This window comes from Penicillium griseofulvum (assembly GCF_001561935.1).
Source record: "Penicillium griseofulvum strain PG3 chromosome Unknown contig_80, whole genome shotgun sequence".
NCBI lineage: Eukaryota > Fungi > Ascomycota > Eurotiomycetes > Eurotiales > Aspergillaceae > Penicillium > Penicillium griseofulvum.
Window position 1 is genome coordinate 5624853 of NW_024467471.1, and position 26703 is coordinate 5651555.

Sequence of the window (26703 nt, forward strand, 5' to 3'; positions counted from 1 at the left end):
TTTTCGAGTAATCAAAACATTACATACGAGGTACCCATCTTGTACTCCGTAATCCGTACTTCTCCCCCTAATCACCCATTGTCTGTCGTATTACCAGTGTATCCCCTTTCTCTGAAACTTTCCCAATTTCCCCCTCAGTCTTGCCCCTTACCTTTGTGAACTTTTGTCCCTTCTCTCTCTTCTCCAGATTGGATTCGATTCGAATTCTTCTGATTCTTCCTTTCTTTTCGTTTTCTTTCATTTATACCCTTTTGCCGGTCCTTCATTTTTCTTGCAAAAGGACGTTCAGGTTCGTACCATTTATTTCTTTTTTCCCTCTCTTTGATCGTGTCAATTGGCTATTTGTTCTGGTTTCCGACTCCTTGCGTCGGGATGCTTACACCAATTCTGAAACGCCGTCTGCCTCTACTCGGCAGTGCTTGTACCACCTATGCAACGTCCCCCTCGAGATCAATGCAATATTTCCCTCGGATGAAATTATTCCAGCTTGCTGACCGTTGTTCCGACTTGGACAGCCCCTGTAACAGACCGAATATCCCTATACGAAGAACCTTTTTCCATCCACTTTCACACCGTTGATTGCGACTTCATACCGTCAAAATGGGTTGCGGAATGAGCACCGAAGATAAGGAGGGGAAGGCGCGGAATGAGGAGATTGAGAACCAGCTCAAGCGCGACAAGATGATGCAAAGAAACGAGATCAAGATGTTGCTCCTCGGTATGATCCACTCCTTGATGGGAATATGGCATTATGGCTGACTTGGGATACAGGAGCCGGAGAGTCGGGCAAGTCCACGATTCTGAAGCAGATGAAGCTTATCCATGAGGGCGGATACTCCCGTGACGAGCGTGAATCATTCAAGGAAATCATCTACAGCAACACCGTTCAGTCGATGCGGGTTATTCTCGAGGCCATGGAGTCCCTCGAGCTCCCCCTCGAGGATGCGCGCCACGAGTACCACGTGCAGACCATCTTCATGCAGCCCGCTCAGATCGAGGGCGATAGTATTCCCCCCGAGGTTGGAAACGCCATTGCCCAGCTGTGGCGCGATACTGGTGTCCAAGAGTGCTTCAAGCGCTCGCGCGAATACCAGTTGAACGACTCTGCCAAATAGTTAGTAGTGACCGCTCGGCTGTCGCATTGCAACGTGACTAACTCATTTTCTCTTAGCTACTTCGATTCCATTGAGCGCATTGCTCAGCCCGACTACCTCCCTACTGACCAGGATGTTCTCCGTTCTCGTGTCAAGACCACCGGTATCACCGAGACCACATTCATTATTGGTGACCTCACATACCGCATGTTCGACGTCGGTGGCCAGCGATCCGAGCGTAAGAAGTGGATTCACTGCTTCGAGAATGTCACCACCATTCTGTTCCTCGTCGCCATTTCCGAGTACGACCAGCTTCTCTTCGAAGACGAGACCGTCAACCGTATGCAAGAAGCCCTGACCCTGTTCGACTCCATCTGCAACTCCCGGTGGTTCGTCAAGACCTCCATCATTCTCTTCCTCAACAAGATCGATCGTTTCAAGGAGAAGCTTCCCGTTAGCCCGATGAAGAACTACTTCCCCGATTACGAGGGCGGTGCCGACTACTCCGCGGCTTGCGACTACATCCTCAACCGTTTCGTTTCCCTGAACCAGGCCGAGCAAAAGCAGATTTACACTCACTTCACCTGCGCTACTGACACTAGTCAAATTCGCTTCGTCATGGCAGCAGTGAACGGTAAGCTCAGCCCAACCTTATTGTACAACGTATCACTAACGTTTCACAGATATCATCATCCAAGAGAACCTTCGGCTCTGCGGTTTGATCTAATGAACCTATTGGAAGTGTGTCGAACCTAGATCGCATGTTTTTATTAACCGGGGCTGATCGGATCCGGTCAAAAAGCCTCGTTTCAAGATCCCGGCGTTGATTCTCTTTTGCGTTTCCTTTTTCTTATTCTCCGTTCTAATTTCCCCCGCCCTTGACACGATCTCTAGCCGGTTTTTGTGTTTTCTATTGTCACTCCTGATATCCACGACAGAAAACAAGGAGTGTCTACCTTCCTTTTTTCTCTTTCATATTTCCTTTCAACTTTTTTTTCAACCCATCTGATTTGAATGCTGGATATCCTATCATCTCTCCCCCATTTCTTGTTTATGTATGTAACCATATCTTCCCCGATCATTTTCCTTGGTCTTGCGTCCGTTGGAAGCCAAGAGCGTCCATCCGGGCATTGGGCACGGGGAAATGGCAGGATCCGCGGATTTGAACGTTTCCTTCTCATGTGTCATGCCAGGCCGGTCGTTGGGTTATTTCACAGAGTCATTGGCTCTTAGGGTTCTGACTCTTAATTCCACAGTTTCTATACAGTATTCGATGCGCATCTTTATATTCGTATGGCCAGGTTGTAGATATGGATAACTATCTTGTGGTTATGTAGATGTATAAGCACTTGATCTATGCAGAGCGAAATAAGGGTATCGACGCATAAAGATAGAATCAACTACCGTAGACAGTAAAAGTATCGAGACAGCGGCGTATTACGCCTCTCAAAACCTCAACTTCGGTCCAACATAAACAATCAAAATAGCAACAACCCATAGCCCGAAAATCCACGCATACAGCATCATCCGCCCCCACAACCCCTGCCCTTCCGTCATCTTGCGCAGCATTCCCATCCTCTTCCCCGCCGCCTCCATTGTGGCACTCGTGCGGTCGATGCCCGACACCGCGCGGTCCAAAGCAGACTTCTCACCCTCCAGAGTCGACTGGAAATTCTGCGAGGATGATTTCAATTGCGAAGCGAGTGATAGAAGGGAGCTAGTTAGATCTTCTTGTTCCAGTCTGTGGGTACTCAGTTCAGTTTCCGTTTCAGAGATCTTGGTTGTACTGCTTCCCGTCGCCGCTGCTTTTTCGGTGGATGGCGGTGCGGGTTGAGTTGTGTGACGGTTGCGGAGGGTTGGGGGTACTAGCTGGGTTGTTGATGACGGGTGCGGTGTTGGGGTTGTTGTAATCGCTGTTGTAGATGTACTCGGAGTTTGCTGCGCTTCATTTGTTCCCTTTACTTCTCGTTGGGAATCTGATGACAGTGTCGGTGTCTGCTGGTCTTTTGGTTGCGATACAGGTGAGATAGTTTTCTCAACGACAGGCTTGGAGAATAGCTCCTTCCATTCGTCGTCATCTTCGGTCTCGTCGTCTTCATCTTGCTTCGCTTCGGCTTTGGCGTCTTCTTCGTCTAAGATGATCTGTATACGCTTCAGGAGCTGTTTGTCGCGTGCGATCTCGGCTTGTGCTTCGTGTTTGCGGTCGAGAGGCTTTATTTGTGGGAGAGAGCGCTCGAGTTGGGTGAGGAGTGAGCGGGCGTATTCAACGTTCTGTAGTATTTGTCAGATTCCTAGTTCGGGTATATTTCTCTTTTGAAATAAAGGCTTCAGGAAAGGTTGAGTAAATGCTTACCTTGTTCACGCGCATACGCTGGTATTCTGATTGTTGGATTGAGCGCCGGTCTGTCCCCGGGGAGAGGAGGTTGTGTTCGAGTCTGGTGAACAGGCGGGCAACGTTGAGAAGGGCCAGATCTGGAGAACCCTCAGAGGGGAATGCGGTTACAGTCATGGCTGCGACTTGAAGTAGAACAGTGTGGTAGCTGTAAGTTGAAGATGTGGCGTCCACGAGTTGATGTCCCCAGCCCTGGAGGGCACTTTCGAGATGACTCAGCATGATGGCGGCCCCGGATCTGGGGAATAGTGGAGGTTGAATTTAACTACATTTAACACCACTCTATCCAAATAAGACTCTGATTTGATTTAATTATGAGTCCTAATGATTCTCAAAAGTTTACGACTTCATGGGTGCCAGCACAGATGAAACGGAAGGCCTTCCAACCCGGATTAGATATTAGCATGAAATCTCCAGACAGTTGAGGTTTGACGTCGAGATCAGCCCAACCTTGGAAAGCTTGAAACTATTAGCAGATACCGCGAGATGTAGTCTTAGTACTGCGGTTTCGGTCGTGTCAAATGAACCGCCCCTTCAACTGAACCAACTGAACTATCTCAAGGACGTGGATCATGCACACTAGAGCGGCGGATGTAGAACCGCAGATGAACCGATTCGTAATCAAACTTCTCGACACTTCAACACTCAAGGCCAGGTTGTAACCAAGATATATTATATCCTGGGCGTGTCCGGGTTCTAATGGAGGCTTTGGGGCATCGGGATAATGGGCCTGCAAGGTCATGGCGGTCTCCCTCCGTTCTTCCATCCGATTGGTACCTCGGTTCGGCCAATAAAAACATAGCGCACTGAGTTCTCTATATTTTGATTGGTGTACAAGCAAAAAAAATAATCCATAGCCACGATCACTGTACAACAGCTAATAACGGCCAGCCTGCCACTACAAATTTTGTCTATAGTATTGAGTATGGGAAAACGGTAAGTTGCACACTGGTCGTTATATTCCGTCCTGCCATTGCTTCCACTGTTTTTCCCTTGCAGACCGCTGGATGAGTACTGGGTACTTGATCGACAGCCATATTCTCTATCACCCACATGGGTACTCGATACTCCGTACATGTGGTACAATGTCAACCGCACAGACCTGCATCTGCTCATACATAACTTGCGCCACAAATTAGTATCGTGGACTAAGATTGGGATAATATATACGAACTTAGTATATGTGGCCCAGAGACCCTTATATGATACTTCGATTGCCTATACTATACTACCCCTCTACATATTCCTATTTCCAATTTGACTTGCTCGTCAACAATTTGCTCTACGATCATCTTGTTTCTTCTTTTCTCGCTTCTTTTGCATCACTGAACGGTTAGAATGTCGTTCGGATTCTCAGTTGGGGACATTATCCTCTGCTGCCAAATCACCTATCGACTATTTACTGCCGCAACCACAGGTCGAAAGAATGCACCACGCGATCTACGAGAACTTGAATGTGTCTTGTTTGGCTTGAATTGCTCTCTGACTCAGTTGCAAAGGTCTTCTGTTGTTATCTTGTCGAGGAACCCCAATACTCTGGACCATGATCCTACCGACCTTGCTCAGCAATTAGGGTTTATGATCCGCTCATGCCTCCAAACCCTAGGACACCTCGAATCCGCCACAGACAAGTACCGAGCTACAGTTACCACACCTTCATTAGAATTGCATGATGGAAGCAGAGTCAATTTCTTATACTCTCAACAATTGACCACTCAAGTCAAAACACAATGGCGGCGGATCATGTGGGATCTCAAAGGCGAGTCCTTGACTCAATACCGACGGAAGCTCGAGTCACATCTTGATTCGATCAATCTTCTCTTGAATACTCTTATATGGTACGTCCTACAATGTGGGTTTTATGGATGTCTTGTTAATACATTCCAGGTCTGCCACTGATCGTATCGAACAAGATGGCATGCGCCAAGGGGAAAGAATCGAAGAATTACTTCACCAAACCTCACATTTTAACAATGCTTTGCTTCATCTGATGCCGAAGCCGAAGCGTCCAGCACCGAATAGTTCATTTGAGCTTTCTCGTGGCCCTTCATCGGGCGTATCATCAACATTTGAGTTAGTTCCATCAAGGCCAAGACACAGGCTGGATCAGGATTCTGCGAGTGTATATTTCATGGGAAGTCAAAAAAGCCATGCAGGTTTCTCCAATGGGATAAGAGCTTAATCAGCCCTTACTATTTGCCGCAGGTGTTATGCAGAAGGTTATTGAGCTTGTTGGATGGTCCTCATTTGCGATGGAGTCATGGCGTTTGTGGTTTATAACCAGTTAATTACAGGTGTACAATCAAATTATACTACAAAGCCTAAGCTTTCTGTAGATTTCGTCAATTACAAAGCAAATACGCTAGGTTCAGATCTTTCCCAAGTTGTATCATAATCAAATAACTTGTCATATTCATAAATATATTGCTGAACATGTGCTTAACAAAATAAACATCTCTGCCGCCCAAAGCAATGCTTGACCGAAAGAGACAATCCAAGCCCACGCTTTTCTAAGGAAAGACATTATTCGTGAAATAGTAAGGAACCACACAGAAGGGAATAAGAAAGAAAGGCATAAGAGAAGGCATAACAAGAGATATAACGGCAAAAGCAAACATATAAATAACGCAGAACCCAAGCCTGGTAATCGGACGGAATAGATCAGCCTGTAAAATAGGCCAACTATCTATACTCAACAACAACACGCTTCCAAGTCCGCCCTCCCTCGGCATCTTCCTCACACATTTGCTGAATGGATTCATTGCGTTTTTGCACCTCGCCTGTCTCAGGTGAAGAAGTACTACTCGCATCGATGGCCGCTCTTTGACTTTGCTGTTCTCTGACCTGTGCAGCAAGAGTTCCACTGCTTGGGAGGAGGCTTGTATGCGATAAAGGTTGCAAGATATCGCATGCAGATGGAAATCGCGAGTCGGAGGAAATGATGTCGCCTTTCTCCATAGTGATAGACTGAAGCCAGAAGTCTTGCTCTTGTTCAAGTTCAGAGATAGGTATGCGGGCTTGTCTCCGATGTTTGATATACCGATGGATAAAGATGAGGCTGAGAAGAGAAAGGCTGACCAGGGTGGTCACAGGTAAGACAAGTTCGGCAGTCGACTGCAGGGGTTCACACGGCAGATGGTTGTATTGTTCCACGGTGTTCATGTCTGGGCGTTTGGGTTGGATAGCGTCCACCACTCGCAAAGTTGAAACTGACACCCCTGTAGAAATGGGGGAAACAGCTCAACTTAAGACTGGGCGTGTGGGGAAGTAAAGAACTCGAAGGATTTTACCAAGTCAGATACGAGTATTGAATCGAGACTATAAGCGGACTTGGCGGGGAGAAGGCGGAACTAGTGGGACGGTGTGCAGGGTGGACTTGTTTTAGTTTATATATAAGATCTAACTGAAATCGATCCGAAATAGGTTATGGGGGGGTGATCGAAGATCGAAGTATGCATTGGTGCACGGCGATATATGCAAGATAGGGCTTGAAGAAATAGAAAGAAAAAAAAAATAGGAAAAGAGAGCCCGAGAACCAGGATATCTAAAGAGGCAAATTAGAATTATTTGACATGTCGAATAATTCAAATTCAAAATATAAAATATAAAATGCCAAATAGAAGATGTGTTTTTGCCTCTCTTAAGTATAAAGTGGATAAATTAAAGGCCAGCCAGCCCGTGTCTCTCCACTCAGCTTGCCTTCTACACGCCACTTGGAATATTCTTTGTTTACACAAATCTTACTCATTTACTTCCTTGGGGTTTAGTTCATATCTCAAATCTCAAATCTTACTCTCTCTTAGCATGCGGAGAAAAAACATGTGCTGTCGATCATAACTTTCGAGATGAAATTCAGCTTGCGCCTGCATGGGTCCCCGCGCTAAAACACTTTCATACATCGAATCACACTGCAAGATTCCTTTCTCGGCTATTATAGTGGGCTACACGCACCTATCCGAGCAGTTAATTATCTACTTTTCCCCCCTTGGTCTTATAATATGTCTAGATCAATCTGAGGTGGATTGAGGGCCTTGGCCCGGGTGCATAAGCCCGCGAATCACAACATAAAACGAATAAGTCATATGGTCTCTCCGTATACTCCGTATATTGCACCTATTAACTGGTTTCCTAAAAAAAAAAAGTTAAAGCGCTAAGATATATATAAAACTATAGTATAAGGTCTAGAGTTTAGCGGTGACTCTCTTCAGCTCCTCTTTGGCTAGTTCACGCAATTTGGTACGAAGAATCTTGCCTGAGGGATTCTTCGGTATCGCATCGAGGAATACAACTCCGCCGGTAATCCGCTTGAACGCGGAGACCTTGTCGTCCATGAAATGCGTGATCTCCTTTGCGGTGGCGGATTGGCCCGGTCTAAGCACCACATATGCGCGAGGTTGCTCATCGTTATTGCTAATCTGATTTAGAAAAGAAAAAAAAAAGAAGTGAGAAGAAGGTAAAAAACGGAAATAATTACCTGACAACTCCGATAACTGCAACATCTGATATCGCTGGATGTTCAAGTAATAGAGCCTCTAACTCGGCGGGCGCCACTTGGTTGCCCTTGACTTTGATTAATTCCTAGTTAGTTAGTTAGTTAGTTTTCTTTTCTTTTCTTTTCTTTTCTTTCTTCATAAATACCTTCATTCGATCCACAACATGGAATTTACCATGATCATCAACAAAGGCAATATCACCAGTGAGCAACCAACCATCCTCAGTTTTGGTCTCTTTAGTGGCCTTTTCATTCCGCCAGTAACCCTTCATCACATTAGGAGCACGAATCCACAACTCGCCACGAGAATTCCTCTCCTTCACCTCTTTTCCATCCAACATAATCTTCGCCTCACAATTAGCATTGAGCTCACCGACAGATGCAGAAGTACTGATTTCGGCAGGATTCCATCCCGTAACTGAGCAAGTCGCCCTATAAAAAGCAGGAGGGATTAGTTTCCAACCAAATAGAAGAAGTAAAAAAAAAAAAAAAGCAAAACTGCAAAACTGCAAACTCACTCAGTCATTCCCCATCCCTGTTTAATATTAATCTTCCCAGGAGGCCACAACTTCTCAACCTCCTCACAAACCTCCCTCCCCAACGGCGCAGCACCACTCCCAACCGACTCCACACTACTCAAATTATAATTCTTCACAGCAGGATGTTTCGCCAATGCAACAACAACAGGCGGCACGAGAATGAAATCCGTAATTCGGAATTGCTGCGTATACTCCAGCATCTTGATAAAGTCAAACTTGGGCATGATATATACCGGCGTGGCGCGGTATAGCGCCGCCGCGACGAAGATATTCTGCGCCATCGCGTGATACATCGGTAGGAAGCATAGCCATCTGGACCGCGCACGACGGGCCTCGTAGTCCGGATGCAGACTTGCGGTGTGGCAGTACTGGAGCATATTAGCGACGTAGTTCTTGTGGGAGATCTCGACGCCTTTGGGACGGCCCGTTGTGCCGCTTGAGTAGTTGAGTGCTAGTGTGCGGGAAGAAAGGGTTGGTGTATTTAGCTCGTCCCAGATGAAGGCGCGGCCTTCTTCTTCTGAGGCTAGGAGATCGCTCCAATACGCGCAGCCTTTTTGGGGTTTTGTTATGCCGTCGTAGATGGAGTTGTCGAAGGCGAAGATGCGGTTTGTAGGTAGATTGGCTTGTTTGGCTGCTTCTAGGCCTGTTTCTAGACTGTTGCTTGCGCAGAGGAGGTAGGTGGCGTCGCTGTCTTGGAGTTGGTAGGCTAGTTCACGGGCTATGTAGGTTGGATTTGCGCCGGTGAAGATTCCCCCGGCCATTATCACTCCCAGGAAGACTACCGGGAAGAAGAGGTCATTGCCTGAGAAGAGGAGGACACGGTCTCCTGGTTGGAGTCCGGATTTGCGTAGGCCTGCGGCGAACCGCTGGCTCCAGAGGCGGAGGTCATGGGTGGTGAGGTAATGAGTTTCTGGGCGGGCTGCTTCCAGGTAGCACTTGTGTGTTTTGGAGAGGGATGCTGTGGGCGATTGGAAGAGAAGAGAAGCTAAATGGGTGTCTGGGATGTCGATTGTCCAGCGGGATTTATACGGCATGTTGGGAGTATAACAGGTAATGGTTCAGTATCAATATGTGAGGGAAAAAAAAAGACTTGGAGGAACATCAGGACTTCATATAAGTCAGGGACGTATCTAATTCTGCACAATCGCCCTTATTCCTGCATAATCTCCCCGCATTGTCGGTTATACAAAGTGTTTTGCGGGGAAGAAGTGCCGGGGCCTCGGTCTTCACACTGGACGGAGTAATAGAATGGAACTAGTGTGCTGGGCTGATACTACATAAAGGCTATTAACTGAATAGCTTAGGCTGTGGCCAAAAAGAGTATGAGTTTCGCCGACTTGAAGTTGATGGACCGTATATAACCTCTAAAATATGAATCTAAGAGAATAAAGGACCGGAAATAATGCAATTATTTTGAAACTTCAGCTCCATGAATCATCTACTACACCCCGACCAGCCCATAATACACGAGGAAAAAAAGAGAAATGGCAAAAAAGGCTACAAAGCGAATATTCATGATTCCTCCCCACCTAAACAGGTAACTGCGGCTTTCATCTCAATAACAAGCTTCTCCTCCAATCGGTTCTCAGCCCCAGAAGTCGAGTCAAGAGGCTTCTGTCGGGACCATTCCAACTCCTTCTCATTAGTTGCGACAATGCGTGCACGCAGAGAAGCTCGGCGACTGAGCAGCTCCTCAATGTCTTCCTTGACCTGCACCCTATCCCATTTGAGATCTTGGATGGCCTGTGCGTCAACTCCAGCACTGGCGCCCGCCTCACGGAACTGGTTCAGGATGAATGAGATCAGTGCGAGCGAGTAGGCCTCGGAGACCATGCTGAGGCTGATCCACTTGGATGTCGGAACGGAGGAAACGGCCGTATGGCTGGAGAATGCCTCTGACGCGCGGGTCAGACGCGATTCGAATTGGTTGATGAACGCAGACACCTCGGGCGCAGTCCGCATGACACTGTAGAGGAGGTTCAGACACAGAGGGAGGAATCCTCCAGTCCAGATGGCGTACAATCGAGGAACGGGGTCAAAGGCTCCGAAGGCTTTCTTTTGGGTGAGAATGCTTGTAAGGCGACAGGTGGACAGTTTCATCAGGACAGCCTCAACAGCGAGGTGCTCCGCGAGCATGGGTAGGCTTGACATCTTGACCAGAATCGAGATGCTGAGCTCTGCATACACAGGGTCGCCTCCCACGGCTAATTGGTCGGCCCAGGAGAAGAGCGTCGTCGCATGACGAGCGGTGTCGTTTTCCTCAATGTGGTACACGATATGCTCATAGAGACGATCTGCGTTCTTCACTTGCAAGGCCGTCTGCAGAATAGCAATGATAATGGCGAAATCTTTCGGTGCGCATTTCTCCGGCGCGTCATGGAGATAAGTGGTGAGGGACTTGAAGCCTTGGGCCACCACAGTTTTCACAACTTCCACAATGACAGTCAGGTCAGAAGAGACTTCAGCCTTCTTATTGATAGCTTCGGGGGCACTCCGAGAGGGACTATCCAAGTGGAACTGAAGAGAAAGGAATAGCACGTTCAGAAGGGATCGGAAGTAATCAGTATCGTCGTTAACCAAAGCATCTTCGTATGTCAGATGCCGGGCTCGTAGTGCCGTCCACGTAATCTCGAGTAGCTGGAACACTTCGGCGCCTCTAGCGTGGACCTCGACAAGCCGCTGGAGAAGTGCCTGGGCGAAATCAACGCGCGCTTGTTGGATTCGCTCAAAGATGGCCTCAGGAGGGCCACTGCTAATATTGGCCTTCAAGCAACTTTGCGCGACCAGCGCCATCGACTTTCGGACTTCGGTATCGGGCATGAAATCGGCACAGTGCTCGATAGCGAAGAATTTCCAGCTATGGAGAAGGCTCTGTTTCAGATTAGGAAATAAACTCATTTGCGACGAACGGAAGAAAAACTTACCACTTGTGCCTCCACAAGAGACAGATTGATGTTGGCGCGCTCAAACTCCTCCGCAAAGCCACGATTCTTGCTACCGGCCCAGGCAAAGTCGTAGGACAGCAGCTTGTCTCCCATACTCAGATCATAGTAGTAATCCCGTCCTAGACTACGAACCTCGAGCGGTGTCCTTTTGAAGTCAACGATCTTGCAGCCCGAGTATCGCATCTCAAAGTTCTTCTTCAAGTTGGCATGCAATGAGGAATTGTAAGCCGAAACTTCAACCGCATCCTTGGCATACCACGACACCAATGGAATCAAGGTCTTTATAAAGCTTCGGTCACCCACCTCCTTTGCAGAGTGCAGGTAGACCGCGCATAGGTCTGCGACAACAGCTGCAATCCGCGTAGCATGGATTTGATCCATGACTGGTAGAGAAGAAATTTTCAATTTGGAGACGTGGCTAATGATGCTGGTGAAGAACTGAGGATGCTTGCTCAGATGCGAAGTGGCCCATGGCCAATTTTCTTGGGCACGAGAAACGAACTCGAGCAATGCCAAAGCTACTTGCGGCTCCTGTTGATCAATGTGAGACAATTTTTCAAGTGCCATTTTGAGGAAAGGTACACTCCTCATGCTGAGAGCACCAGAGGCGGGTTCCTTCTTCAGAGTCTGGCGAGGGGATGATCCTGTGAGAATGAAGACTGCAAGCCACTGCTGGCGCTTGCTAACAAATGTCGACAGCAGCTGCAATACTGCAAGAAGTAGAGGCCTATCACACATCGGTTTGTCAAGTTGTGACAGTACATCAAGGAACAGACAGGACGACTCTGCTCCGAGGTGTCCAACAAGTGAAGGCGGTTCATTGTCGGGATTTGAAGAGGCGCTGGAGATCAAGATTTCGAGAAGCGACACAACAGGCAACCTGTATGCATCATGCAGCGCGTAGAGCTTGACTAAAACTGGGCTGGCCTTGAACAATTGTTCCTCCAGAAGCGAGTCAGGTTTTTCTGCCAGCTGTGCTGCCTGCACAAGTTTGATGCAGAGCCGCAGTGTAGACTTGACCTGGTTCTCGAAGAGGGTGAGATATCTGAGGTGGAGTGTTGGGGGAGTCTGGAGACCCTCGGCGATCAACCGAAGAATTGGATTAAAGGGCAAGTCGGCGGTTGACCGAGGGCGCAACATATCCAGAATGTACGCTGCCGATGAAGAGAAGACGCCAGTAACTTTAGTTTCTAGCTTCGAGCTGTCGTTTATTCCGAAGGCATAGTACAGAACACGTTCGAACGAATTGGCAAGCATCGAGTTGATCTTGAGCCGCTGTTCCGGCAAATTGAACCTCCAATTTCCACTGCTGTTGAAGATCTCCAGCATCGTACGAGTGAAGTTCAACATAATAGTCCTCATTACGTGAGACGGAATACCTGCACTCCAATCAGACGCAATGGATGATTTGTTTGTCACGCTGCCCGGACTCTTTCGCAATACTGCTCGAGATGCCGCATCGTCGATGACAGCGTCCACGAGGTCGACACAGGTCAGGAGGAACGGGTACTCGCCGGAAGGAATTTCCATAGCTGAAACGATTGCTGTCATGACACCACTCTTGCCGTCGGACCCAATGAGACTGCTGCGACCAAGGAAAGGCCATACTCGATTGGGTAGGATCTTTAGAAGTGCTTTCATGAAGCGCAGGCATGATATGGTTGCGTCCAAAGACTTGCCTGAATCTCCTCGGGAGCCGATGGTCTGCAAGTTGCGTTCAAAGATATCGAATATCACAGAAATGATGTCGCCCTGTTTACACAATCCATCACTAGCCATCTCGAGGATCCTTTTGCCGCTTGAATCGCCAGAAGGCTGGGTCTTAGAGTTGGCTATCAAATCTGTCAAGAGATCAATGATTTCCGTGGCAGTGTCATCAGTCCACCCAGGCGAGTAGTCACCGGTCTCGCTCCATTCCTCAAGCCAGCTTCCTAAAAAGCTTAAGCAAGAGTACCGATGCTCCCACATGATGACTGCGGGCTTTGAATCGGAAATGACTTGGCCAACGGTTTGCCGTGGGATTTCGGACGAACCGCTGACAATGATGGCATTACTTGGTTCCCTCTCCAAAAGACGGTTCTGAGATGACGTTTCAAACATCGGGAGGGGTTGGAGCAGGGATACAAAATCGGCGTTTTCGTCCTCTCGAATGGTGACATAGCCCTGGAAAGTGGGTGAGACAATCTGTGTAAAGGACTTCATGTTCTCCACCTCGTCTAGAATAGCTGGCAAGCCTTCTTCATTCAAAGAGTGCCCACTGACAAGAGCGCGACAGAGCTGTAAAAACGGTGCCGTTTCGTAAGGGAAACGAGACCGTGCGACACGAAAGATGCCATCCATCAACTTCTCATCCTTGGCGAATAGAGATTTAGGATCGCTGGCAGACCCTAGAGAACCTGAGTCTCTTGACAGGTCGTTGTTATCGTCACTTAAGATAGCCAAGACCGACCCCACGATTTCCGGGGAGTAATCCAAGAACATAACAGCAACCCGGATAAGGTCGAGAAGTGACAGCCGAACCCATCGGGTTGTGAGGCCATCATCGACGGCTGACATTGACCCTGTCTTGCTAGCCAGGGCAATAACGGTGTTAAATGCCGATTCTTTGAGGGCATCAGATGTGAGAATTGGAATAGCATCCTCAGCCGTGCATTGTGGAGTTCTGGCGCAGTCAAGCAATTCTTCATAGTATGACTGTTCAGATGCTCGAGATAACCCTGCATTCTGTGTTTGCTCATTGTAGGAGATAGCCGAATGTTGGCTCACAGCACGATCTCGGGCGTTTCTTGTGTGTTCGGCCACTTCTTGAATGCTATACAAGATCAGACCCCATGAAAAGGCCGCCGGATTCGCGGTGTTCAAATCACCGCATGCAGTAAGGAAGATCTCATTGATTTCAGAGATTTTCTCCTTGCACCAGAAGTAAGGCTGAGGCGAGGATTGGATGCTTGTATGGTTCTGAATAGTAGAGATGGCGAGAGAGGGTTTTAAAAACGATAATGTGGTAAGCGACACGAAAGCTTGAAGTGGCAACAACACTTCCACAGGTTGCTGACAAGGCTATAAAAAAAGTTAACATCTCGAGAGGTCAAAATGGGCCACTGGCCGCTTACCACTTGAATTGTCTCTAAGAAGCTATAATCAGCCATGAGCCGGAGCCAGGACAATAGGAGGTCTGCAGTGGGAAATTCCTCCGAAGCTTGAAGCTGGTGGAACATGATTTGCACGATATGAACGATCTCCTCAACAAGGCTTGTTCTCCAGATGTTCTCCACTTCCTCGCTGCTTTCTGCGGCACCGAGCCAGCCACCGTCTCCTTCCAAGATTTTTAACCGACTGCGTATCGAGTTGATGCATTCTTGAAGAAATTGGGTCGATCCATCAGCAGTCGACTTGCTTTGGAAAATTATGCTCCCTACTTTCCGCAAAGCTAGTTTGCGATCGGAACTGGCGGGGGCGGTCGAGTCAGCTGGAATACCATCGTGTAGTGACAAAGCTAGCAGCTTGCGAAGTGTCTTCACTACATGGGTTGCCTCGGAGAGATACACCTCGCGGATTCGTAGACGTCTCGTCTCCTCTTTTTCGAATGACTGATCACCATCGCTTCTGGCTGTCTGGTTCAATAGGTTGGCGAAGTTCGGACCGGCTAGGGAGCCTCGAAGATTCTCGGTCCCAGCCGCGCTCTGTAGACTGGTCGCTTCCTCGCTGGAAAAGCCGATTGTGAGGCGCGTTGCCGGGCGGTTCTGCCATTCCAATACAGCGATGCGAAGAGCAGTGATCTCGTCGATTCCGGCTTGCTTGCTTAACCATAGCGCATCCGCCTTGATCTCCTTTAGGTCAAAAGAGCTTTGGCCATTGGTCTCGACATGGATTGCAGCGGTTTTGGATTCGAATTCGGTTTTGGATTTTGCGGAAGGGGAAGGGAACGGCTTTAGGCCGTCAGAGAGTAGGCGAATGGATTCGGAGTGCGAAAAGAAGGCATCGATATTGCCTCCATCGTCAACATAACTTTCAGGTGCGAAGGCGTACAGGAAAGCTCTTTTCCAGGACCTGCAACATATTAGAGTATTAGCTTCTATGACAATGAATAATTAGAATGGACATACAAGAGTTGAACGTCCCCGGAGAAGCACTGGTCCAGGGACGGGAAATAGGCCTCCGGGACGGGAGCCATTTTGGTCAATTAGATCATCATAGAATAGAAAGAAAGAGCGGAACAAGGCGACACCAAATAAGGTGGCAGGACAGTGAGGAAAAAGGGTAGATGGCGAGCGTGGGGAGCTCTTGAATTGAGAGGGAGCTTCAAAAGAATATTATTCACCGCGACTGGGTCAACAATCAGGTGCCTATCTGATCTTATTGCCGGGCGGTGAGTAACAACATGGAAACCCGCATTCTGTTTTGAGTCACTTTTCTCTGACAAAGCTAATTCGCTAACATTTGATTCTGTTGGAGCTGTGTGAGATTCCGAAGCCTGCAGCATAGCGATTATAACATTTTATCCACCCTTCCGATCTCGAACGACAATCCGCGGTCATGGCGGACCTTGTTGACCATTCCCCCCACCATGCCACCAAAGCGGACAAATTGGCCAGCGCATCCAATGTCATTTTGATCGACAACTACGACTCATTTACCTGGAATGTCTACCAATACCTCGTCCTTGAAGGCGCCACAGTGACAGTCTACCGCAATGACGAAGTAACTATTGAGGACTTGGCTGCAAAGAAGCCTACTCAACTGGTTATCAGTCCTGGCCCTGGCCACCCCGAAACCGATGCAGGAATCAGTAACGACGCAATCAATTATTTCAAAGGAAAGATTCCGATCTTTGGTGTGTGCATGGGTCAACAATGTATGATCACCACATTTGGTGGTAAGGTGGACGTGACCGGCGAAATTCTGCACGGAAAGACATCGGAGTTGAAGCATGATTCCAAGGGTGTCTATCAAGGATTGCCAGCCTCCCTCGAGGTCACTCGGTACCACTCGCTCGCTGGAACACATTCTACTATTCCAGATTGCTTGGAAGTGACCTCGCGGGTCGAGCTGCAGGACGGTAGTGGCAAGAGCGTCATTATGGGTGTGAGACACAAGGAGTTCGCAGTGGAGGGTGTTCAGTTCCACCCCGAGAGTATCCTGACGCAATACGGGCGCAAGATGTTCAGAAACTTCTTGGAGCTCACCGCTGGAACCTGGGATAACAAGCAGGGAGCAACCACAGCTGCACCCTCAGACAAGAAACTATCCATTTTGGACAAGATCTACGCCCACCGCAAAAATGCGGTTGAGGAGCAGAAGAAAATTCCGGCTCTGCGGCCAGAGGCTCTTCAAGCCGCATACGATTTAAACATTGCGCCTCCCCAACTGTCATTCCCTGAGCGCCTAAGACAGTCAGACTATCCTCTCTCACTTATGGCGGAGATAAAGCGTGCATCACCCTCGAAGGGCATTATTTCGGCCGATGTGTGTGCTCCTGCCCAAGCACGGGAGTACGCCAAGGCTGGCGCTAGCGTCATCTCTGTCCTCACAGAGCCGGAGTGGTTCAAGGGCACCATAGATGACTTGCGGGCTGTGCGCCAGAGTCTGGAGGGTCTCACCAACCGACCAGCTGTCCTCCGAAAGGAGTTCGTTTTTGACGAGTATCAGATCCTGGAGGCACGTTTGGCTGGAGCTGATACAGTTCTGCTGATTGTGAAGATGCTAGATATTGAGCTGTTGACTAGACTGTACCATTACTCGCGCAGTCTTGGCATGGAGCCTCTAGTCGAAGTCAATAACCCTGAAGAGATGAAGATTGCAGTTGACCTGGGCTCTCAAGTCATCGGTGTCAACAACCGAGACCTGACGAGCTTCGAGGTCGATCTCGGAACTACCAGTCGTCTAATGGATCAAGTCCCTGACAGCACAATTGTGTGTGCCCTTAGTGGGATCTCGGGACCCCAGGATGTGGAAGCTTATAAGAAAGATGGTGTAAAGGCCATTCTTGTTGGAGAGGCTCTTATGAGAGCGCCCGATACCTCTGCCTTTGTGGCACAGCTTCTCGGCGGTTCTAATTCAAATGCCAGTGCATCATCAAGTTCTCCTTTGGTGAAGATCTGTGGAACTCGGACCGAAGAAGGAGCTATGGCTGCTATCCAAGCTGGCGCAGATTTGATTGGCATTATCATGGTTCAGGGCCGCTCACGACTTGTCCCAGATGATATGGCCCTCCGCATTTCCCAGGTGGTCAAGTCGACCCCTCGTCCGGACGGTACATCGCAGCAGCCGACAGACGCAACATCATTGGAATGGTTCGATCACTCTACTAATCTCTTGCGCCATCCTTCTCGTGCTTTGCTCGTGGGCGTGTTCATGAACCAGCCGCTATCATATGTCCTTTCTCAACAACAAAAGTTGAGTCTTGATGTTGTGCAACTGCATGGATCTGAGCCTTTGGAGTGGTCTAGTTTGATTCCAGTTCCTGTCATTCGCAAGTTTGCCCCTGGTGACCTTGGCATTGCTCGCCGAGCTTACCACACTCTTCCATTGCTGGACTCTGGTGCTGGAGGCTCCGGTGAGCTTCTGGAGGAGACCGGTGTCAAAAATGTTCTCAGTAGTGACGAAGGATTGAGGGTAATACTGGCTGGAGGATTAAACCCTGACAACGTGATCGACACTGTGAAAAAGCTAGGCCAGCTTGGTCAGAAAGTGGTGGGGTTGGACGTCAGCTCAGGTGTAGAGACAAACGGGTCTCAAGATTTGGAGAAAATTCGAGCCTTTGTCAAGTCTGCTAAAAGCATTCGGCAATGAACAGGCTATGAACATGCATTTACACTCCTCAGGATGACTCCTTTTCTCATTCAATTTCGGGGTTTCATATTCAATAACTATGAGCAATACCTATTCATAGCAAGCAAGCACAACACTTCCGGGTTTTATTCTGCTTCTCCTTACTTCACTTGTTTGATAAAGACTTTACTTGATACCAACAGGAATGATTTTTGATCCTTCCTTGAAGTAGATCTCAATCTTAAATTGCTTCCAAAGTCCCAATTTCGGCTTTATCGTCACCTGCATCCTCCAGATATCATCATGATCAGTGCATTCCATATCATCGTTGCAAAAGCAGACCAAGGCGACAGCTTTTGGGAAGTATAACACAGTATCCCCTCGAAGCGTTGTCCGTTGACAATAAACTTATTTTATTTCTGAGATTCCTCGCCCTCTGACGGAAATCTCAGTCAACAGCAGAGATCAAACGAGCCTCAGCATCCCCAAACTAGTCATCTCATTCATATCTCAAAGACTTGCCTTTCGGCAATACTCTACACACTTCGTCGGTGAAATATTACTTCACCTAGCAAAGACCGAGTGAAAGTTCTGACTCACAAAACTAGTCCTTGCAGTATTCCTGTTCTTCCTCCTGACACCATAGCACATTTACCTCTAAAGCCATTCAACGTGAACCCAAAATGAGGAAGCCGTTCCAAAGGATTCATGCCTCTATAGTAGGCAAGTTCGAAGACGGCGTCGGCGAAAAGATTCCACAGTGGATTCGGGCAAATGGAGGGCAGTTCTCGAGAGACGTGAACCCGCGAGTTACCCATCTCATTGCCACAAAGGAGGCGTTCAAAAGCAATGCAGTTCCAGGTATGTTACCCTTGGATCTTTCAAAAACAACGAATTAATCAACGACATACAGTGCAAACTGCCAAGAAGAACAGCACTATCAAAATCGTCTCATACGATTGGCTTGAAGACTCGCTGCTGTCAGCAACCCGCCGGCCAAAGCCTGAAGGGCCATATCTTCTAAAGAATCTGATGAAACCCGAGAAGAAGGAAGTCAAGAAGAATGCCACGCCAAAGTCCTTAAAGACGGTCAAGGAGATCAAAGCGAACGTTCCAAAACGTCGGATAGGTATCGATTTCCGGAGTTATATTGCATTGCTACAATACACACGGTGCTGACATGTTCTCTACAGTTGACCCTTTCCTTGGCTCAAAGGGAAAAAGAAAGCGTAAGCATGATCTTCATATCCAAATAGCATATCCAGGCTAATATTTACCTATCACAGCCGTGCGTCAGGTGTACCAGGACAAAAAGACAAATGTGGTTTACAGCATCACCTTATTCCGCCCATCAAAACCACCAGGCAATAGCAGAGAAAAGTACCAACTAACTGTGAGTAATATCCGTATTGTGGACTTTTCTTTTTCAAGGTATTGACATTACCTAGCTTTTCGAATCCGTCGCCGAACCACACACCTACTCGACCTACACCAAATTCAGCCGCGTTGGCACATCTAATGTTGAACTGCTGGCGGGACCAAAGTGCAAGCTCGAGCTTGCGGTGGACAAATTCAAGCAGTTCTTCAAGGAACAGACTGGAAAGGAATGGAACGAAAGGGCAAATGGAAAGATGCCACCCTCAAAGACAGACCAGGAAGGAAACAGCTTACCTGCTCACGAAGGGTGGTTCTATCTCGAGGAAAAGACAACCATTCTTGGTGCATTCCTCAGAGAACCCCAGAACCCAAGTTCTCAAGGCTCGACTGGCAACATCGTATACGATCGTACCAAAGAGGATAATGTCGACCATATGGCAACCCATCAAGTCCAAGATGGGGACAAAGGCAGTTCTGAAGCTGACGGTAATATCAACGAAAGCAGCATCGAGGACAAAATGACAAATCATCAAGTCGAAGATGGGGGTGAAGATGGATATGAAGCTGGTGATGATGATGATGGCGAAATGGATGGCTAGATACTACCGATGAATGACGGGAATCCCTCCAGGTGGTTAACGCCTGTACTCATGAGTGGATTCCTAGGTGGACGTGGATGGGGGAGGACTAACGCTGATTTTATCTCGGATTGTAATTCGATGATTTTAGGACAGTCCATACCTGGATATGTATCCGCTTATTTTTCTCGTGCTTTTATAAATACTTTTTCAGTGGCATAGTTCAAGAGTGCAAGGAAGTAAATAGAGACCCCCATTGTACTATCCTATTATACCAGGCTTTCCATGTATCATGCTCTACATTAATTGGCCACAAATTTGTTACTATATGTATGTACCGTGTAAATATCTGGTACGAAGTACTATATTTCCGATCATTCCACCGACGGTTGGGACCCTGACATAGTATACCTTTTAGAGGCATGTCATACTACATGATACCTGAGTTATAGTAGGTAATATCGACTCTCTACTATCCTTCCAAGGTTGTTCTAGTAATTGAGCCTCTGGTGGGGCTGGGGATGATCGTGGCTTTTTAGGGCTAATCACATGCAGCGTGACCCCCACTTTTATAAACTATCGGTCCTACCTCCTCCGTAGGTAGGAGTTGAATCCCATATTGGCTATGCCGTATCTACGATGTAAATTTATTATCCAACCAACAGATAACAGTTTAGACAATACCTGTAGCCCAACATTGATCGAGTTTAGCACCCATCTCAACATGTAGTGACATATAAGAATGGATAATATAAACAGCCCCCAAGAGGCTGCCAAGAGCATAGACCTTTGGATGTTATACTGATGTTTTTATTTTTTGCTACGCCTCTACGGAGAAGATATGTTTGTCTCATCTGTCCATCAGGACTGGAGAAACTCCTTTGATTAACCTGGGTTTAAAAGTTGGATTGTATATTTTCATACACAGTAAATTGGTGAATTATAGATCGGCAACCAATTCACTGCCGGGAGATTGGGTCATGCTGGTCCCAAAAAACTGCTGTACATGTCTTAAATATTTTGTTTAGACATTCTCAAAATCATAAGCTTGAACATGACAAAAGAACCCATTCTAATTGCCCTCTAACGCCAGATACGCCAGTCGATTGAATGCGACGAGATGTTCTGTTTGAACCATCCGAGTCACAACCAATATAGTGATGCGAGTTCGTAAAGAATCACAGGTATTCCTTCTTTTTGCTGGTTCTTGTGTATTGGGTAAGAGCCCATTCGATGTCGCCACTCGAGCCCTTCTCCAATGTACCACCGCGGATCTCGAAAAGTCGCATTGTCATGCGAGGACCAACTTCAGCCAGCTCCACATCCCGGTACCCAGTCTTTACGAAAACATGGTGTCGCACTTCGATGTTGTCATCCTTGTTCACAAAGCTCACAACACGGTTGCCGACCTTTCCGGTTTCGCGAGGGGGGAAAAGGTGCTTCAGAATCTGAACAACGCGAGCACCCAGCTTCGTCTTAAACCCTTCAAAAATCAAGTGCGGGTAGCTTTCGGACACGGTACCACGAGCAGCATTGGGGATATCCTGACGAAGGACAACATTGTGGAGAGAGAAGCTGGCGGTCGGGCCATGGGGAAGATGTGAAATAGTGAGTGCGGTCGGGGTACCACGGTGCTCGTGAAGGAGGATCATGTCGGTCAGAGCCGCAGAGGTAGCGCTGGAGACGAGATCTCCAAGAACGAGAGTTCCACGGTTAAGGCGAATGGAGGTGGGAAGGAGAAGGCGGATTTCTTTTGCAAATGCGCCGAGGCGAGCGGAGGGCGAGCGAGAGGTGGTAACCAGAGGACGGGGGTCGATAATGCCGGAGGTTAAAACGTATTCATCATCAATGTCCATCTCAGCGTCTTCCTTGTCCTTTGATTCGTCATATTTGAAGTCTTCCCGAAGAGTTTTATCATTTGCGATTGTAGGATCTAAAGGCTTTCCAGAAGCCAATGAAGCCTTGAGTTGCGATCTTTTTTCGGCAATCGAGGCATCACGGAGTAGCAAAGCTCTGCGATAGAGATAATCGCGACGCTCGCGAGTTTGGCGGCGCTACTGACTGTAAGTAAAATATCAAAAATGTCAACTTTATCCTTTACTTACCAGCATTTTGAAGATTGAAGTAAAAGTGGCTTGAGCAAAAGAAGAGCGGGCAACTTTTTTTTTTCTCTGTTAACTCCGGGGCTGCATTTATGGTTTATCCGCGTAACCGTAGTGGGATCGCACCGATAAAGAATCTGGGCAGTTGCGGAGACGCTTTTTGCTCATCCTTTGAGACAAACTCATCGACTTTCTTTTGTCAGTCCTCTGAGACAGAGAGCTGGACTGGTTGTATGTGCTCATTTGTTCTTGTCAAGAATACACCACTAATCCTACCTCACGATATAGATCTCCGTTCGTTTGCCCCTCAGGCACACCCTGGAGATTTCAAACCTTGAATATCCCCATAGGACGACCGGATTGTCCTCTACGCTCTTTAATCGTTCACGACTGCGAAGCTCATTTCAGATTTCAACAAACTTTTGGTCCCCATTTTTCTTTGAATCTTCATCACCTTCAGTCATCCCTATCAACGTTCCAAAACGGTACCCATAATGAGCTACCAACCGGAAGACCGCTCGGTGGGAGCTGAAATCGATGAGATTGATTCAAACGCACTTGCTCGCGCGCGTCCACGTCGACATGACGATGAAGATGAGGGTTCTGATACCTTCGAAGATGACGATATGGAAAGCACAGTCGGTGCACCCACAAACGGGAATCAGAAGTCCCAAGGAAATGGGGAGGAGGAAATAGAGCTACCTGCTCATGCATGCGCGTTAGTTTTTATATCTTTCTTGTGTATGACCATTTACTGATTATATTATAGGTACTGCGGCATTCACAACCCGAGCAGCGTCGTCAAATGTCTTTCGTGCAACAAGTGGTTCTGCAGTGCGCGTGGAAATACCTCCTCTTCCCATATCGTCAATCATCTTGTCCGAGCTCGCCATAAGGAAGTCCAACTTCACCCTGCTTCTTCTTTGGGTGATACTATTTTGGAATGCTACAACTGTGGCACCAAAAATGTCTTTTTGCTTGGCTTCATCCCCGCTAAATCTGATACCGTTGTGGTTTTGCTTTGTCGGCAGCCATGTGCCTCCATGCCATCTTCCAAGGACATGAACTGGGACACTTCACGCTGGCAGCCTCTTATTGAGGATCGGTCCTTCCTCCCCTGGCTCGTCGGAGCACCTACTGACCAGGAACAACTCCGAGCCCGTCACCTCAGTCCTCAATTGATTGCGAAACTGGAGGAAATGTGGAAGGACAACTCTCAAGCGACTCTGGAAGATCTAGAGAAGGCTACAGCAGTGGACGATGAGCCTGCGCCAGTGCTACTTCGCTACGATGATGCTTTCCAATACCAGAATATTTTCGGGCCACTTGTTAAGATCGAAGCTGATTATGACCGCAAGTTGAAGGAGTCTCAATCTCAAGATGGACTGATCGTGCGTTGGGATCTTGGTCTCAACAACAAGCACCTTGCAAGCTTTGTACTGCCTAAGCTTGAGCTGGGAGATGTCAAATTGGCCGTGGGTGACGAGATGCGCATCAAATACAATGGTGAACTGCGTCCCAAGTGGGAGGGTGTGGGCTATGTCATCAAGATTCCGAACAATCAATCTGATGAGGTCACCATCGAACTACGCGCCAAGGGCGACCACAAGTCAGTTCCCACCGAATGCACGCACAATTTTATGGCCGACTATGTTTGGAAGTCCACTTCCTTCGACCGCATGCAATGTGCTATGAAGACATTTGCCGTGGATGAGCAGAGTGTCTCGGGCTACATTTTCCATCGCCTCCTTGGACATGAGGTTGCTGCAGCTCCTATGAAGACCCAAATTCCGAAGAAATTTAGTGTTCCAGGTCTGCCCGATCTGAATGGCAGTCAAATCAACGCGGTTAAAAGTGTCCTTCAGCGGCCTCTCAGTTTGATCCAAGGTCCCCCCGGAACTGGTAAGACCGTTACCTCAGCCACCATCATCTATCATCTTGCCAAGATCAATGGAGGCCAGGTTCTTGTCTGCGCTCCGTCCAACGTTGCCGTTGATCAGCTTTGCGAGCGGATCCATCGGACTGGTCTCAAGACCGTGCGAGTTACTGCTAAATCTCGCGAGGATGTGGAATCTGCCGTTGGATTCCTTTCACTGCACGAGCAGGTTCGAATGAACGATAGCAACATTGAGTTAGTGAAACTCAACCAGCTTAAGGCCGAACTTGGAGAATTGTCTAGCCAAGACGAAAAGCGCCTCAAGCAACTTACTCGCTCTGCTGAGCGTGAAATTTTGACTAACGCGGATGTCATCTGTTGTACTTGTGTCGGTGCAGGTGATCCTCGTCTTTCAAAGGGCAAGTTCCGCACTGTCCTGATTGACGAATCAACCCAATCTGCCGAGCCCGAGTGTATGATCCCCCTTGTTCTGGGTTGCAAACAAGTTGTGCTAGTTGGTGATCACCAGCAACTTGGCCCCGTGATTATGAACAAGAAGGCCGCTAAGGCTGGTCTGAACCAGTCTTTGTTCGAGCGTCTTGTCATCTTGGGCTGCTCTCCTATTCGCTTGAATGTCCAGTATCGTATGCACCCGTGCCTTTCGGAATTCCCATCCAATATGTTCTACGAAGGCTCGCTGCAGAACGGTATTACTATTGCTGATCGTGTCCGCCGTGACGTTGACTTCCCTTGGCCTATCATTGATGATCCCATGATGTTCTGGTCAAACCTAGGCAATGAGGAAATCTCCGCGTCGGGTACCTCGTATCTTAATCGTACCGAAGCTACCAACGTCGAGAAGATCGTCACACGCTTCTTCAAGGCAGGTGTTCAGCCTAGGGATATCGGTATCATCACTCCATACGAAGGGCAGCGCAGCTATATCGTCAGCTCTATGCAGGCAAACGGCACCTTCAAGAAGGAACATTACAAGGAGATTGAGGTTGCCTCCGTCGATGCTTTCCAAGGCAGAGAGAAGGACTACATTATTCTTTCTTGTGTTCGTTCCAATGATCATCAAGGTATTGGTTTCCTGAGCGACCCTCGTCGCCTCAACGTGGCCCTTACTCGTGCTCGATATGGTCTTGTTGTTCTCGGGAACCCCAAGGTTTTGTCTAAACACCCGTTGTGGAACTGCCTTTTGCAGCACTTCAAGGAGCGTCACTGTCTTGTGGAGGGGCCCCTGTCCAACCTTCAGGAGTCCTTGATTCAATTCAGCCGACCTAAGCAAGCATACAGAGGCCCGCAGCGCTTCCAGATGTCTTTCAGTCAGACAAGTAATGCCCCAAACAATGGAGTGAATGGTCGCAACGGCGGTCACCGCAATGAGTATCATGACTCTGGGTCTGTAGTGGGCTATATCCCTGATGATGTGTCTTCTGTTCATGGCTCGGCACTCGGTGGTGTTGGCCTTCCATCTGGCTATCCCCCTATGTTCCAGAATTTTGGCGAATCCTGGCCTGCGATCTCTGGCGGTCGCCGAGCAAACGGTGCCCGACCCAAGGGAGCCCCCAGTGTGGCCGGCGAATCAGTCGCTGCTACCGAGTCTGATGTCACCTGCAGCGTCACTGACGGACGGAGCGTTGATCAAGGCGGTGTCAGTCTCGCTGGTCTGAGCATTAATGATATGAGCAAGCAGCCCAGTCTCAGCCAATCTGACCGATTGAAGCGCTACGTCGAGTCCGGCGGACGCGAGCCTTACAGGGCTGGAGTTCCGGACAACGGCAGTATCTTCGGGGGCAGCTCCGCCAGTATTCGCGTGACTCGCGGCGTACCAGGCCAGAATCCCCATGATGACGATGACGCCCGTAGCGTCTCCACTGCTTTTGCGAGCCAAGTTGGTGGCAACTATGATTGAGTGACTTTATGTCCAACTTTTCCCAGGGCAACCTCCAACAGGTTCGCCCGTCTTACCACTCGGCGAAGCAGTGTCCGTGCATACTATCAGGGTTCTTTCTAACAGAGTCTGCCTGCCCGTTTCTTTTATGCCGACCAGGACTTTGGATCTGCAAACCCAAGACTTTTCGGATGCTTATCCCCGGGTCCTTTTGACCTGCTATCAGAGCACCGTTCTGTCCGTCGAAGGATTGTTCCCTGGGTCTGATCCCTCACCATTGTCACCATGGCATTTTTACACGGCGTGATTTTTGGGGATGAGGCGACAGCCAATGATCTTTCCAGTATCGTCCGATTGGAGGAATTACTGAAAACTCACCCGTCGATTGCAGATGCCCAGTTCCCATCGCCCCGGTAGCAATTACTGGGCGACTCTGTCAATTTACCCCTACCCCTTGGCCATGTTTCATACTTGCTATCTTCATCTCTTAGGTAGTCAGGTGTCCTTAGGAAAACAATGCCAATTATGATCCCACCCTTTTTTCAACGTCCGTAAGCAGGCAATATGTCAAGAAACCAAAAATTATCCCAACTCAGGACAGCCTTCCAACCATGGAAGCTTCGCTGGCTTATATTGCCGA

At 48.3% G+C, this 26703-nt stretch overlaps 9 protein-coding genes across 9 annotated transcripts; 4 read left to right on the plus strand and 5 right to left on the minus strand.

Moving 5' to 3' along the window:
* Window positions 1–600: 600 nt before the first annotated feature.
* Window positions 601–1821, plus strand: gpaA (guanine nucleotide-binding protein subunit alpha gpaA; the record flags this gene model as incomplete). Its single annotated transcript, XM_040790712.1, has 4 exons — window positions 601–718; window positions 772–1114; window positions 1172–1728; window positions 1778–1821. 4 exons carry the CDS (start codon window positions 601–603, stop codon window positions 1819–1821), a joined length of 1062 nt encoding a protein of 353 aa, XP_040647665.1.
* Window positions 1822–2540: 719 nt separating this feature from the next.
* On the minus strand, window positions 2541–3708 carry PGRI_030000 (uncharacterized protein; the record flags this gene model as incomplete). The annotated part of the gene is made up of 2 exons (XM_040790713.1): window positions 2541–3365; window positions 3448–3708. 2 exons carry the CDS (start codon window positions 3706–3708, stop codon window positions 2541–2543), a joined length of 1086 nt encoding a protein of 361 aa, XP_040647666.1.
* A 2460-nt stretch (window positions 3709–6168) lies between these two features.
* Window positions 6169–6648, minus strand: PGRI_030010 (uncharacterized protein; the record flags this gene model as incomplete). Its single annotated transcript, XM_040790714.1, has 1 exon — window positions 6169–6648. One exon carries the CDS (start codon window positions 6646–6648, stop codon window positions 6169–6171), a length of 480 nt encoding a protein of 159 aa, XP_040647667.1.
* A 1019-nt stretch (window positions 6649–7667) lies between these two features.
* On the minus strand, window positions 7668–9551 carry PGRI_030020 (acyl--CoA ligase; the record flags this gene model as incomplete). Its single annotated transcript, XM_040790715.1, has 4 exons — window positions 7668–7896; window positions 7961–8064; window positions 8125–8410; window positions 8497–9551. The coding sequence occupies 4 exons, from the start codon at window positions 9549–9551 to the stop codon at window positions 7668–7670; spliced, it is 1674 nt and encodes a 557-aa protein (XP_040647668.1).
* A 478-nt stretch (window positions 9552–10029) lies between these two features.
* On the minus strand, window positions 10030–15636 carry PGRI_030030 (nucleoporin; the record flags this gene model as incomplete). The annotated part of the gene is made up of 4 exons (XM_040790716.1): window positions 10030–11388; window positions 11442–14522; window positions 14576–15512; window positions 15569–15636. 4 exons carry the CDS (start codon window positions 15634–15636, stop codon window positions 10030–10032), a joined length of 5445 nt encoding a protein of 1814 aa, XP_040647669.1.
* A 362-nt stretch (window positions 15637–15998) lies between these two features.
* Window positions 15999–18254, plus strand: PGRI_030040 (bifunctional anthranilate synthase/indole-3-glycerol-phosphate synthase; the record flags this gene model as incomplete). Its single annotated transcript, XM_040790717.1, has 1 exon — window positions 15999–18254. The coding sequence occupies one exon, from the start codon at window positions 15999–16001 to the stop codon at window positions 18252–18254; it is 2256 nt and encodes a 751-aa protein (XP_040647670.1).
* A 662-nt stretch (window positions 18255–18916) lies between these two features.
* On the plus strand, window positions 18917–20209 carry PGRI_030050 (BRCT domain protein; the record flags this gene model as incomplete). Its single annotated transcript, XM_040790718.1, has 5 exons — window positions 18917–19094; window positions 19147–19362; window positions 19427–19462; window positions 19520–19626; window positions 19682–20209. The coding sequence occupies 5 exons, from the start codon at window positions 18917–18919 to the stop codon at window positions 20207–20209; spliced, it is 1065 nt and encodes a 354-aa protein (XP_040647671.1).
* Window positions 20210–21366: 1157 nt separating this feature from the next.
* On the minus strand, window positions 21367–22299 carry PGRI_030060 (snoRNA-binding rRNA-processing protein IMP4; the record flags this gene model as incomplete). Its single annotated transcript, XM_040790719.1, has 2 exons — window positions 21367–22242; window positions 22294–22299. The coding sequence occupies 2 exons, from the start codon at window positions 22297–22299 to the stop codon at window positions 21367–21369; spliced, it is 882 nt and encodes a 293-aa protein (XP_040647672.1).
* Window positions 22300–22784: 485 nt separating this feature from the next.
* On the plus strand, window positions 22785–26084 carry PGRI_030070 (putative regulator of nonsense transcripts; the record flags this gene model as incomplete). Its single annotated transcript, XM_040790720.1, has 2 exons — window positions 22785–23008; window positions 23060–26084. The coding sequence occupies 2 exons, from the start codon at window positions 22785–22787 to the stop codon at window positions 26082–26084; spliced, it is 3249 nt and encodes a 1082-aa protein (XP_040647673.1).
* Window positions 26085–26703: the final 619 nt, after the last annotated feature.